General features: G+C 36.5%; 1 protein-coding gene across 1 annotated transcript; it reads left to right on the plus strand.

The window, feature by feature from the left end:
* Positions 1–988: 988 nt before the first annotated feature.
* Positions 989–1,693, plus strand: LOC136985473 (uncharacterized). The gene has a single exon (XM_067282762.1). It carries the CDS (start codon positions 989–991, stop codon positions 1,691–1,693), a length of 705 nt encoding a protein of 234 aa, XP_067138863.1.
* The last annotated feature ends 14,640 nt before the right edge of the window (positions 1,694–16,333 follow it).

Consider the following 16,333-nt stretch of genomic DNA (forward strand, 5'->3'; position numbering starts at 1 on the left):
CTACAACGTGGCTGTCCACAGGGGTCTGTTTGTGGGCCCCTGTTCTGGGATATTTTATTCGATAACTTCTTCCGTACTGATTTCGGCTACCAATGTCGTGTCTATGCATATGCAGACGATGCCTTTTTGGTTTTCCCTGCTCCATCAAGAAACTACATAGAAAGGGCAGCTACTGACATTCTTAAGAAAGTGTACAACTGGGGTATGAGTAATAAACTCAGTTTTAACATGGCAAAAACTAAGGGAATCGTTTTCTCCTCTCCGGGAGCCTCCGATCTTTACAGACGTGTACCTTGTATCAGGTTTCGTAATGAATCGATAAAGGTTGTAAGTCATCTCACTTTCCTTGGGGTTGTGATTGATCATAAACTCTCCTGGAAACAGCATATAAAACACATTACTAGTCGAAGTAACTTGACCTTTAATGGTCTTTTAAGAGTCGCCAGATGTAATTGGGGCCTCGGTTTTGAGGCAACTAATGCCATATATGATTGCCTGTTTTTACCAACGATTTCATATGCATCTGCTGTTTGGAGCGCTGCTGCCTCTCAATCTCATAACCATCGGCTTCTGAGGTCTGCACAACGGATTGCCTTATTGCGACTTACCAGGTGCTATTCCACTGTTTCAAATGCAGCCCTCCCTGTGGTGGCTGGGAAGCTCCCCATCCTACAGTTTCTCCAATTTAATAGCAAACGTTTCTGTATCTCTAGGGGCAGGGATGTTGATATTAATGGAACCATCTTTAATGCCACCATGTTTGAATTAGACAGGCCTGTATCTACACTCCCACATCCTGCTTTAAGGAAGGGACTCTCTCCTCGCGTTACTTCTACAGAGATTGAAGCTTTTACAGATGGATCCAAATCGACGGATGGCACGGCAAGTGCCTTTGTGATCTTTCAGGCCGGTGAAGAGGTCTACAATGATTCCTTTGCTCTACACCCGGAATGCTCTGTCTTTCCAAGCTGAGATCTTTGCTGTGCTGATGGCAATCAACTGGTGCAACACTAACTTTGTGAACAAACTGATAAACATCTTCACAGACAGTGCTGCAACTGTTGCTGTTTTGGGGAATAAAGATAACACTCACCCTGTTGCGAACGACATCTTCGCTGCAGCTTCTACGTCTTTTAACAAGTATGCCATCAATTGGATCAAAGGACACAGCGGCATTCCGGGTAATGAACGGGCTGACTTTCTGGCGCGAAACGTAACGCCTAATCCTGATACCCCTCCTGCCTACAATCTCATTCCTAAGTCAAGACTTAAATACCTTATCTGGGACAATGCCTTGGAGACCTGGCAACTGGATTGGGACAAGATCCCAGAACAACACATAACAAGACGTTTTATCCCAAAGGTCAAGGAACGTACTCACAGCAAATGGATTCAATTCATACATGATTTAGTCCAATTTTTGACTGAACACGGTCGCTTTCGTGCTTACCTGAAAAGGTTTCACCATTCTAATTCTGACTGCTGTCAGCTCTGTGAAGTGCGGGACAGTGTCATGCACTATCTATACAACTGTCCTACGCTGGATGACATTAGGCATCAGTGCATGCAGCATGCCAAAATAAGCAATATAGACTGGCCAGTAAAGCCTGATTTTTTTCTACAAAACAACAGCAACTTTAACTTGTTAAAGAAATTTGTTGCACTCTACTCCATTAGATGTGGGATCCGTTGACCTGCTCTCTTGTGATCTGACTCACTCTAGCCTTGATGCCAATGTTTTTACATGCCTTGCTCTGCTATCACAGCATCTAGACTTTGATGTACAGTAATTTTATTTTAGTTATAGTGCACTTTTATTTTTTTAATCATTTATTTAACTTTAATTTTTTTCATTTTAATTCATTTATGCTTATTTATTTTATTTTATTTCTATTTTCTCTGCCATTTTATTGTAGCCCTTGTATGACTAACAGCATGTATCTACTATGTACTTTTTGTATTTCTGCCTGGCTGTGCTCAGCGGTGCCAGAGAATAAAGATTATTTGACTGACTGACTGACTGTATATCCTATCTTTAGTTACAGAATAAACGCTGTTGTTATATTAAGACCTGTCTCCTGTCAATGTAAGGACGCCTGCCGACTTACTTACGACCTCCCCACTCACTTTTTGCCCTCCTAGCCATCCGAAACGACAACGAGGTCGGGTTTTACCAACCCGTGCAGAGTAAGTGGTCAGCGAGGTTTTACCCCTGACCCTCTGCTTATCTCACATTATTAAACAAACAGAATACGGATACGATATACGAAACGCTGATTTCGTTAATTAATAATGTATAATGATAATTTAAATATGTAGGTAAACAGCATGTGTCTGGTGAGAACCTCGCATGTTTCCAGATAGGTTTTATAAGAAGTAAAGCAGAATTCCTCGATATGTATCCCGAATTAATTTTAAAGTGGCCCAAAAAATAGTAAGTCGCACAAAGGCAGTAGTCTAGAGTCTACAAATATTTCAATCTGCTACTTGTAGCCCAATCTTGCAATCCCGAAAAGAGCAATATTCTATGAGAAAGGAAAAACAGGGTAGTCTCGTGGTAAGGTGACATCCGAAAATGTGTTACTGTAAAATCAAAGTCATATTGACAAGATTAAAGTTGTTTTTAATCTATTGTCTATATATATATATATATATGAAGATGTTTGTTTGTGTGTTTGTTTTTTCGCTATGCACGCCTATGCCGTTCGACCAATTGCTTCGAAACTCGGCGGTTACATTCATATGTTTCTAACTTACATAATGTAAGTTAGAAATATGTTGATTGGATTTCTATATACTAATTAATTTCTGTCTATATTCGACTTGCTGTCTTTACATGTAGTGCCATCTATTGGATAAAATTTAAGAAAATAATAATTTATATATAATTCTTACAAAATCAGATATAATTTTTTAAAGATATGTATTATATTCGTTTAATTACTGCGACAATGATGTAGCACGAAATAGATGCGCCATTACTGCTACATAGCGTGGAGTGGAGTTTTGCCCCAGTACATTATACTTTCCCTTTTTAACAATGGAGTCGTGCTGGTTATGTATCTATCTAACTCTGTCAAGGGAAAACGTTTAATTGAAATAACGAGGTTTTCAATGCAAACCAGAAGTTCTTATATAGTTAATCTGGGCCTCCTGCTCTTAAAATTTCCATCTATGGTCTTTTTGTTCATCTGTCTGACTCTGTTCTTGACATTAAGAAGGGTCAGACAGATGGACGACAGAGAGAATTTATAGATCTACATTTTTTTTCAAATTGCAGCTCAACAAATTGCAGTCTAATTACAACCCTCCAATAACCGAGTCCATGAACCCACGGAACACTTGGGTTCGTGCATCGCCAACGGACTGGCTACGTGGAGTTTTTTGGATTTTTTTCATGTTAATAACACCTAAATAGGGCCAGCTTTACATAAAGTCTTTCCGGGATGCATTTTCCTTGGCAAATCGCTCACGTGTCGCGTTGCCGTAACCAAATAAATCAACCCAATTCTAATAATTTCTCTATAAACGTGATATTTATGAGGACATACTTAACTACAATGAAACTTGTACACCCCGCTCCTCACCTGATTTTATCTGCCCTTTTTAACTCATAAACCCATTGCCCAAAACTTTTTACTGATACTGCTGAAAAGCGTTCTAACGTTCAGCCAAATTAATGGTCGTGTAACATTTTAAAGCATAAAGTAGAGCTTGAAGTCTATTTCTGTGTGGATATTTATTTTTCCTATTTATTGTCATGGCGACATTGCTTCATTCAAAATTTCCTGTAATTGAAGTCTGTGTAATGTGCACTTTGTAAACATGCTGAGTCTTACTTTTGAAATCTGCATCCACTATTATTATGCTTCAAGTTCCAAAAATTTCCTTTACTTACAAGTTAGATGTTTTTGCTGAGCTCTACTTTTTGAACCTGCTTTTAACAACTTTTTATTTATGGGCACATTAAAACAATTATTCTGGCATTTCTACAAGATTATTTTATTTAAACAAGTTTTATATGAAGTCTTTCAAACGTTAAGGTTAGCAACTTCGATCACAATTGGGGCCATCACAACCTATCTAACAAGGATCGTTTTTCAAATAATAGTAGACCAGTATTAATTAGTAATCTTTGATCATCCTCTCATCCAGAATGAGGTCAACTACCACTTTTGGTCGAATTTACTTTAACCCCCTTCAACAACACTCCCTTCTCCCTATCGACCCACAGAATTACATAATACAAGGTTATCGGCAAGCACAAAATATGATTTAAGTGGTTTTCGAGGATACCGAGATTAAATATTTGGCTCATTTTTCGCGAATTTCATTTTTTGGCATATTATATATATATATAATCGAGACGAGTTGATAATAATGATAATAATAATAATAATAACTCTCCCGTGGTCACCACCTGGTCGTGGTGGGAGAGCCCAGTAATTTTACTGATCCATAGGGCAATGCAGGCTGGAGCACAAGCTCCTGGTAGGGACACCCATGCCAGTAAGGTCTATGGAGAGAAATAAGCTAAGAGTGACCACACCCACATTCTGTGGAGATATTTATTATGGTGATAACTAGATCAAAGTGTGATACCGGCTCGGACGTCGCCCGGGTTAACAAGGTCCGCGTTCGTGGTCGTTGGCAGAGGCTCACGTTCGAAAAATAGGCCACAGTCTCCCCTGGTTACCGGTGGCGAAAGCAGCACCGGCCCAAGCATGGCTACTGCAATGCCCTCAACAGATGTGAGGAATCAACCCAGCCTTGGTGTTTCTGTGGCAATACATCCACAGACCACAAAGGCTGGAAAACCACGCCAACGGATGAAATGGACAGTAGATATGAACGAGTTTATCATCCGTACTTATTACACGATCACAAAACTTGAAACAAACATGACAGCATACAGACAACAACTACACCATAAATTCACACAACAATATCCTCACCTCACTGTCACTGAACAAAGGGTTGTTGATCAAAAAAGAACAATTATACACAACAACCTTATCTCACAAACAACACTTGAACTTATCAAACAACAGGTTGCTGATCAAATACATCAACAGACAGAAACATCTAACATTAATGAAGATCATGTAACCTGTCAGAATAATCCAGCAACAAGCATTGATAATAACACACATACAACAATTATCACTAATGATACTACAGACACTTCCTCATCCATCACTGATAACATAGACTTGGATTTAGTTAATACGCTCTCACTTATATTTCAGGAAACACTCACTAAATATACAGGTACAGATCCCACACAACGACCACGAATACCAAAAATCAACACGTCAAAGGAAGTAGGAAAAACACTAAATTATGTAAACACTCACTTAATACCACACTACATTCATTCAATTTCTACACTCGCAGACATTCATACATTAGTTTATGCTGGGGCAGCCACAGTAGTGACACACCATGGACTGAAAGTACAATCACAGACAAAATACACAGAAAACACAATTCTATCACAAGCCTGCCTGGCAGAGAAGAATAGAAACACAAATAAATGACATTAGACAGCAATTAGGCAGGCTGACACAATACACTAAAACAACATAACACCCAAATTAAGGAAACAGCTCAAAAACATTTTCAAGAAAATAAAAAACACACACAAAACATGAACATCACAACACTCGCATTACAGAATACATTGATACACTAAAACAAAAACTTGCTGCCAAAGCACGTAGACTCAAACGATACAAAACATGTACACTACGAAAACAACAAAATAAATTATTTACAAACAATGAAAAACTCTTTTACAGACAAATTAATAACAAAGCAAACACTGATATACAGCACAGTGGCACACCAACAGAAGAAGAACTCACAACATATTGGTCTTCTCTTTGGTCCAGTGCTGTCACGCACAATGCTGACGCAGGCTGGATCGAGGAGGAGAACAGAAACTTGCACAACATACCAACTATGCCCTGTGCTGAAATAAACATACATGATTTCCAATACACTGTTAACAGAACACACAACTGGAAGACACCTGGTGTAGAAAACATTCACAATTTCTGGTACAAAAAGTTCACATCACTGCACCAGGAACTAGCTAAACATCTAACACACATCATCATCAATCCACAATACATGCCAAATTTTCTTACCCAGGGCATCACCTACATGAAACCCAAAAACAACAATATCACAGACCCCACACAATACAGACCAATTACCTGTCTTCCAACACTCTACAAATTATTGACATCCTGTATCGCAAACAAAATATACAAACATATTGAAGAACACGACATTCTAACGGAACAACAAAAAGGTTGCCGTAGAAATCACAGGGGATGCAAAGAACAGTTACTCATAGATTCAGTCATTCTACGGCAAGCACACAAACAACACAGAAACATACACATGGCATATATAGACTACAGAAAAGCATTCGACAGCGTTCCACACAGTTGGCTGCTACATATTCTACACATGTACAAAATACATCCATCACTCATTGCATTCTTTCAAAACACCTATGCAGCACTGGAGAACAACACTACATCTCAGGGTTAGTAACACTTCCATACAAACAAAGCAAATTTTTATTAGGCGAGGAATTTTTCAAGGAGATTCCTTGAGTCCTCTCTGGTTCTGCTTAGCCCTGAACCCATTATCCAACATGTTAAACAACACGCAATATGGTTACAATATCAGACAGGAAAAAACAACACAGTTTACACTGTCACATCTCATGTACATGGATGACATAAAACTTTATGCATCCACACAAAAACAACTTTATCAACTCCTACAAATCACACATTCATACACCAAGGACATACAAATGGAATTTGGCCTAGATAAATGCAAAACAGTTTACATAGAAAAAGGAATCCTGAAGAAAGAAGATTTTGCACTTGGAAATGGAGACATTATTGAATCCATGGAAGAGGGCGACTCCTACAAGTATTTAGGATTTCAACAGGCCAAACTAACAGAACATACACAAATAAAGCAAAGATTAATTAAAGAATACCAAAGTAGGTTAAATGCTATTCTCAGAACACAGTTAAATGCAAAACACACAGTTAAAGCAATAAACACATATGTCATCCCAGTACTCACATATTCTTTTGGAGTTATACATTGGACTCACACAGATCTTGAGCAACTCCAAAGGAAAACAAGAACAACACTTACTAAGCATAAACAACATCATCCTAAATCCGCCACAGAAAGATTAACCCTTCCACGTAAAGATGGCGGACGTGGCCTGATTGACATAGTTAACCTTCACTACAAACAAATACAGTCACTGCGAGAGTTTTTCTACAAAAAACAAGAAACATCACAATTACATAAAGCAGTAACTCTAGCAGACTCGAATAACACACCAGTAAACTTACACTCACATCATATGGACACAACACAACATATAAAAAGCATAGACACCATTAAGCAATCGTGGGCTCGAAAGGCACTCCATGGCAGGCATCCTTATGATCTGGCCCAGGATTTTGTTGACAAAACTGCGTCAAACAGCTGGTTAGCTCAGGGATTCCTCTTTGGGGAGACAGAAGGATTCATGATCGCCATACAGGATCAGGTCATAAATACTAAAAACTATAGAAAACACATACTCAAAGATACAACACTCACAAATGACACATGCAGAAAATGTCACATCATGCCAGAAACTATACAACACATCACCTCTGGTTGCATGCTCTTGGCACAGACAGATTATTTACACAAACATAACCAAGTAGCAAATATAATACACCAAGAGCTTGCAAAGAAACACAAATTAGTAGACATCCACGAACCATACTACAAATACATTCCGCAGACAGTATTGGAAAACAACACGCACAAAATGTACTACGACAGAGCCATAATCACAGATAAAACAATTTACCACAACAGACCAGACATCACACTCATTGACAAACACAATAAACTCACATACATTATAGACATAACCATTCCAAACACTCACAATATACAAAACGCATGCACTGAAAAAATTAGCAAGTACACAGAACTCGCCTAGGAAATAAGGCATCTGTGGAGGATGGATAGGGTGCTTATTGTACCTGTTGTTCTCTCCTCTACAGGTGTCATGCCACACACACTACACAAAAGCCTGGGCACATTAGAATTGAATAGAAACACATATATCACTCTACAGAAGGCCACTATATTGAATACATGTCATATTGTGAGAAAATTCCTGAATACAGACACACACACTGATACACTTCTTTAATTTCTGTTTTGGTTACTATGCCTTGACTTTGGTCCGGCATAGTACACAGCCACCGGTGTTAACGAGTATATCTCACTTAACCCAATATAATAATAATCAGTGCAGAGCCCAAACGGTTAGGAGTTGAAAGTTGAAATTTGGTACACAGTAGGGTACGTCACGAGAATGCACACTAAGAAAGGATTTTTTCGAAATTCCTTCCCACGGGGGAGATGGACAGGATTGAGGCTTCTATATACATTATCGAGACGTGCCTAAACGATTAGGAGTTGAAAGTTGAAATTTGGTACACAGGGTACCAAATTTAAGTACCTACCAAAGTGTTTAGTAACAATGAAAGTGTCAACAATGGAAGTGTTATGTAACAATGGAGAACTAGAGAAATCGACGTGCAAGATTTACGGGCGCTGGAGGAAAAGGAAAAAAAAAAAAAGAGAGTAATATGTTAGAACATATTCGATTTTCAAATTTAAACAGATTAGTTCGGTTTTTCTCGACCTATCTTCTTTAGAACATTCGATGAAAATCGAACGATACAATCAGAACACGTTGCGAAAATCGAACAATATTAGAACATTCGATTTTTAAATTCGACCTTTCTTTAGAAATATTTAGTTAGTTGATGAAATTACTCTTTTTCTTTTTTGACTATAACGTAATAAGCTTAATCTTCGCTATCGTTACTTTTGCCCGAGCAACGCCGGGCCTACCTGCTAGTTATTTGATATTTGACTGTAAATGAACAGTTTGTTAGAGCTAATATTAGAAAAAATGCTGTCTATTTGACCAATGAAATTCGGCCATTTCGTACATACGAGTATCGAAATAAACATAACAATGGTAGGCTAAAATAACCAAATTTCTTGTATAGTTTTCGTTTTAATATTTTTTTTTTTATAGAATTGGACTTATATAACAACAAAAGTTATCTTACGTAACAGTTTATCACACCGAGTGATAAACTGTTACGTAAGATAACTTTTATCACTCGGGTGACTTTTATCACTCGTTACCGAGTGACAAATCTAACAAATTTTAAAAATTCTTTATATCACTACTGTATATAATTTTAAAAAATGATTGTGTTAGATCGGTCTCTTAAATTAATGTGATAAACCGTTATGTAAAACAAGCTTTGTTGTTATATAAACCAAATACTATAATGTAATATAACAGAAGAGTTAGAAGTACGAAAGGATCTAAAAATCTTAATGTTTGTTCTAATTTTATGCTTGGGTAATGCCGGGCTTATCTGCTAGTTCTCTTATAGTATAGAAATATTTTAATTTAAACGAACAAGTTAACATACACATATTACAGGAGACAAAAAAAAGATAACCTTCGATGAAATCAAATTGGGATATAAATTCAGTGAAGATCCTTACGTAATCCGTTACGATTCTTTACGATGAATCGTCTCGAGTTGGGTTTTATGACTCGAGAATGTCCGTAAGATGGTTCGAGGAAAGCTACACCTCCACACTCAGCAAGTGAATATTTACAGTTTATTTACACAACAAATATTTACAGGATGTACAAGTTCGACAACATTACATACACTATGCAACAAGGATGTGGTATCTCACGTCGGCTTGTCTACTGGGAACTGTTAGACTTCGGGAACTCAGGTCGCTTTTCGGAGATGGCTCAACCGCGTGGACGTCCTGTCTCTGCACTAATCCTTCTCAGAGGACTTTCTAAGAGGAGAACGCTCTCTCTACACCTCAAAAGCTCACCTAGTGTCAGAAACTACCACGTACCCGGTCTCTCGCCCTTTCTCCCTGTTTCTCTTGCCACCCTTAACTTTTAAGGGATTCTACGGCGACCACTAGCGGCCAATCAGGTTCTTCTTTTTCCCTGGGAGCTTCCAAAGACGTCCGCTCTCCTCCAAACGACGTAGCTTACAAACGCGTCCGTCCCTTGTTTACGTTTTACAAGTCGGCCAACACGTGGCAAACACATTGACGTGTACCATAAACGGAGACGCTACTCCCTTTGTTGTTCCCGGCCGTTTATAGCTCCAAACCCCAGGTGGGACTAATTATCTCAGTCGCGTGGCTTTTCGACCTACGACGCTAAAAGCGGACCTTTACAAATTCCTACGGTCTTTCCTTAATCTCGAGAAAAGAGTTAGATGAAATACGAAACCAGATGTGACACTCCAATTAACTATATTTGAACTTTCAACGCAAACCAGAAGTCACGTGATTTTAATTCAAAAATTTTCCCCTGAAAGGTGTTAGATAGATGACTAGCACGGCTCTGTTGTTAAAGGAAAAGTATGATGTACAGGGGCAAGCCACCACTAATTTGAGGTAGAGAGAATATATTTTAAATAAATGAAAAATATAATTAAAAATTGCAATGAAAAATAATTGCTCGTTATTAAGATGTATGAAAATCGTGTAAAAACATGGCAGCAAACATGGGAATACATAAATACGATACGAGGTACGATACATTCGAACATATGAAGAACAAAGTGTTCCGGTAAATGACATACTAAATGAGTACTATATCAGAAAAAGAAGACAAAAGCGGAGAATTTGGAAACGCTATTTTCATTATTGGACAAAACTGTACAAGGAGTTAATAGTTTAACCTTGAGCAGAATCTAACAGAAGCGTTATGTAAACAAAGTATTGTCAATAGCGAGGTTGAGGCCGAAGTTTTAAACTCGAAACGTGTACGTCGGACGTTCAGCGCCGCTTTCCTGTAAGGCTAGAAGTTTGACAATGGTGTTTGGAAAGTCAGTGGAATCATGCTCGACATTCTAAAGGCCATTGTCAAACTTCTAGGCTTACAGGAAAGCGGCGCTGAACGTTCGACGTACACGTTTTCGCGTTTAAAACTTCGGCCTCAACCTCGCTGATATGTAAAAACGTAAAGACATAACATGGAATCGTTCGAAACGAACGTCTTAACGAAGCTGTTCGACCTACATCTTGTGAATAAACGCAAAGTATATTCATGATGGATCAACGTATATCTAATTGTCAACTAAATTCGTCTTCATATCTCTGTCACGTTCAATCATTAGGAACAATCTTCCTTTATAGAGACAATCTTTTACTTTTAATAAATAAAAATATAAATACGACTTTTTCACACAGGTAAACATCTTGCTTTAGTCCTTCTTTTTCGCCATTACACCATAAGCAATCCCGAAAATTCACAAAGTTACGGAGAGGACCTTCCTTTTTAGGCTACTGCCTTTTACTTTTAATTTTTGGCTTATTGCCAGAGAACGTTTTAAACTGTTTTACACATTTTTGCATATTTTTTGCTTAGCCTCTAATAAATTCATCTTCATATCTCCGTCATGTCCAATCACCAGGGACAAACAGATCCTGGAGATTGGACCTGACAGAAACCTGAAGATGAATTTAGTTTCTTTTGTGTATTTTTGCGATGATTTCTACTGTTACCCGCTCCTCTCAAAGAAATAGGAACGTCAGTGTAATAGCTATTCTGACTGTTAATGGTGTTAGCGTGTTTCGATGTATCAAAGGTGCCGTCAATGCAGAGTTATTATGAAGTTTAATCAAAGATAATATACACATAGCAAAAGGTAATATCATTGGTTCCATTTTCATTATGGAATAACGTTTACTTCCACCACAGTGCCTCAGTGACTGATTATCTTAGAGAAAAAACAAATACTACAGGTTTTGACTACGCCCCAGTAAAACTAATGTCCTAATCGAATGTGTAGAATCGACAACTAGTACCATCAAAGGAAATTTACTTGTGCTGAATTTTATGAGTATATGAGACGACATTTACAAGAATACAATGGCTCTCCTTTACTATAAAGTATAAACAAATCGACTCTCAACAGACCTACAAAACAAAATATGCAATGCTGAATTTATTATAAAATGCAAAATTACAATGCATGAAAGTTTTTGTGTACAATTGTATTTAGGATTTGCTATCCGTTTATGCAACGTACGATGCATAACGAGCAATTATTTATTGTGATATCGTCACAATAAATAATAGCTCGTTATGTTTTATAATTTTTAATTTGTTTCAAACATATTCTTTCCACTTCAAATTAGTCGTGGCTTTCCCTGTACTTCATACTTTTCCTTTAACAACAGAGTCGTGGCTTTCCCCTGTACTTCATACTTTTCCTTTAACAATAGAGTCGTGCCGGTCATCTATTTAACACCTTTCAGAGAAATATTTGAAATGAAATAACGTGACTTTTGGTTTACATTCGTATGTAGTTAAATTAATCGGGGCTTCCTTTCCCTAATATTTCCATATGTGGTTTCGTCTTTTATCAATCTGACTCCATTCTCGAGATTTAGAAATGACAGACAGATGGACGACTGTGGGAATTTATAGGTATACAAATATTTTATTTAAACGTTAAAATAATGCCATTTTTTTTAAAAATTATTACATTGCAGTAAGGTTATTTACAATTTTTAAAATATTATATTACATACACCACCATAATGAACAATTTGTTTCTTAACTCGTAAAGCCAACAGCTCATAAAAGTCGAGCAAAATTTTAGTTGACGGAATAGAATATACCGGTATTTATTTGAATGTGAGCGCTCGCAATGGCCACGTTTTACTCACGAAAACTAAAAATTATTGCATACTCTACTTTTCAGGCAACGAGACATTTTCTTTTTAAAACAGAAAAAAGGAAATTCAATTGACCATAGTGCAATAACTAATGCGCTAATTTTTTTCAATTCGAATTAAAAGTTAAAAATTATTAGTTATTTACCGGTAAATTTGCAATCTCTATCTAAAGATAGATCTATATAAGCTTACTTATACTAAACTAAAATCCAATATCGTTAGCCAAAATTGAGCCAAATGCTAGATTAATTTTTACCTTTTATCAGGATTATTGACCAGAAAAAAATTTGAATCTCGTTTCGTGTCGATCTCCCAAAATTATCTATCTACATCTTATTTTGGACGTATTACGAAAATATAGTGATTTATATTTAATTTATTCTTAAAAACAATGATTTGTAAATTGATAATGTTTTCTTTTTATTTATGAAAAAATAAAATAAAATAGACTTACAATCGGTTATATTATACTTGTAACCTGTGCACGCAGTCATAACGTACATTACGGAAACACGCGATTTAATAGCGTATACAGAATCGTAAATAATACAGTAAATAATGTGAAGAAGTAAGTATCAGAAAATGAAATTAGATAATTATAGCAAATGTCATTATATTGTATCACGTTTACGTCCTAATGAAGAACATTGTACAATAGGCGCACATTTTTAATTATGGGCAGTGATATTTACGTAAGATGTCGCTTTGAGGCAGGCACTGCAATCACTGTGAACGCACATGGCGAGAAATGTTTCAGTGTGCGTTAATTTTTCTCAATGTAACAAATTGTTAGTAAAGATTCAGGGTGTATTCAATCTTTCGAGGATCCCGAACAATAGTTTATCATTCACTGAAGAATTTCCGTAATTCTTTCAAACGCAGAGGTCATTCGAATATGATTATACCAATTTTATGTCCTTTTTAACTATCTCTCTCCTTGTCACATTTTCTCACCAAGTTTTAAGCACCTGCATGCTAATGTTACACTTGATCTGCTACCCTCGATATTAAAGTAAAGCGGAAGACGGAAATGTGGTTTGTGCTTCTCTAGGAACAATTTCGTGTAAAACTAATCATTAAACGAACTAAAAATCATTCAGTGTGATAGAAAAGATTTACTATAGTTTGCTATAAAAACCATTCGTAGAATGCTCGTTTGTATCTGAAGTTTCTACATGAATCATGTCCGAAACTTGAAGAGGCAATCAATAACAGTGACCATCAATGACCGAGTGGATAAAACCACTGAACACTGGTAATTGAAAGTGGGTCGCGACTCGCCAACGGACTGTCCAGGTGAAGTTTACCGGGTTATCTTCACGTTTGTAACAATAGGAGCCGTTTCCCATAAAAATTCAGCTCTCTCAGCAGATCGCCTTCATGTCGCGTTGCTGTAACCAAATAAACCAAACCAATAAGCGAGGCTTATTTAGATAACGTATGTTTTCACGATATGGAAAGGTTCATCTATAGCAGGGGTCACCTAACTATGGCCCGCGAGGTCAGTTCAACCGTCCCGTTGTCGCACTGTGCCACAAATGAGCTAAAACGTTACGTGGAAATATCATAGATTGTAGATAAACTTACTATGTAAAAAAGTTAAGTGTATGTAAAAATGCCAAAATTGATACAATCTGATTTTTGCAGCTGACAGTAATATAATTGTTAGATAAATCAGTGAATTAAAAAATTAGGCGACTTTTTGCGACTTTGGATATCAGAGCGCTTTTTCTTTGTAAGTACAGTACCTGCAATGAAGTTTCTAAGGAAAGCGATTACCAGCTTGCTGCAGCAATCGTATTTGTGTATTGGTAAATAAATATGTTAGTTGTCTTTATTTTTTATGTATTCAACGTGCTGTATTGAAGAAAATCGTTATGTGGCCTGCTGTGAAAAAAGTTTGATGACCCCTGATCTAGAGTTTTGTGACCTTGCCACCAACTGAACCCCATTGCTGAATTGTTCACGAAACAACTGCGCTGCAATAATGAGGAACTTATTTACTCTTTGCAATCCGTGGCGATTAACTGTGAGCCACAAAAAGACAATCAGTTTTTCCACCAAATGAAAACGCTTATTGTCAAGACCCTGATTAAAGCCGAATTCTAAACCATAATGCGAGTTTCACATAACAGCTGCCCAAACATCTAAATATTGTTTATATTGCATTTAATCTACCTTTTGTATGCTGTATTTTCCGTATTGCACACGTTATTATATACTTTTAATTAGCATGTTATATTTGCAATATTTTAAGTAATTTACATGCATTACTTGAAATAGTGTTTCACTAATATGATTCTTAAATATATATATTAATCCATATATACAGGATATATCTACACTGGTGTCCATAAATATAGGGATGAGTTCCTGACACCAAAACATTACATAAAGTTCATATAAACATGGCCCCAAAATCCTTTGTTATGGAGTTATAAGGTTTATTGCTATTGGTACACATAAGACATTTAATAACATAGATTTACAAAAATTGCTCGAAGTGACCTCCTCCTGCTTCGATGCATCCCTTGAGCCTGCGTTCCATGCTTTGCCATACTCTGTTGAAAATTCTTGGAGTGTTTTAGAATTTGGTCAAAGCCATTTTGGATACGCTCGCTCAGAACATCGATATTAGGTACAGGAGTTGAATACACCAAAAATTTTAAATGTCCCCAGAGGTGAAAATCCATAGGATTCAAATCTGGTGATTGATCCCTCTTGACTAACCCATCTGCTCGGAAACTGGTTATCGAGATACTGTCGAATAAGGGTCACTACAGGGAATTCATTTCATAACTCCCTAACGAAGGATTTTAGGACCCATGTTCATATGAACTTTTGTAATGTTTTGGTGTCAGGAACACACCCCTACATTTATGGACACCAATATAGATACATCCTGTATATATAGAAAATTTTTACTAGTTTTGATTATTTTCGGGAATGTTTAGTCAACAAACGTTTATAATAAACTTGTTAAATCAAATAAAGTAAAATAAACATATTACAGAGATTTTTAGCTGTTTTATAAAGCAAAGTGTATAAAATAGTAACTCAGATAAAATTTTGAAGTTTTTTACATACGTTAAATTTTCACTAATTTTTTTATATCGAGCGATTTCGAAATTGAAGCAATTTACCGTATTTATTTGTCTTCAATAAATTAAAATATTCGAAAATATAAATGCTGATAATTGTTATATCAGTTCCTGAATCATTAAATCGGATATATTTTTAATAACTTTATAAATTGACACGTGTTTCATGGCAGTAAATTGTTCTTGTCCGTGCTAGACAATCATCCATAACAGTTTAATTAATAAATATAATAAAGGATTATGGAAATTACATAGTATTTTTATAAATACTGTATTAATTCTAAAGAATATAAAAATCAGATTGATATATTACTTCAAACATACGTATTTAAAAAAAAGTAATTTAACAGATATTTCTGTTTAAG

The sequence above is a fragment of the Centruroides vittatus genome, unplaced genomic scaffold (assembly GCF_030686945.1).
Source record: "Centruroides vittatus isolate TY-2023 unplaced genomic scaffold, ASM3068694v2 contig_970, whole genome shotgun sequence".
Classification (NCBI taxonomy): Eukaryota; Metazoa; Arthropoda; class Arachnida; order Scorpiones; family Buthidae; genus Centruroides; species Centruroides vittatus.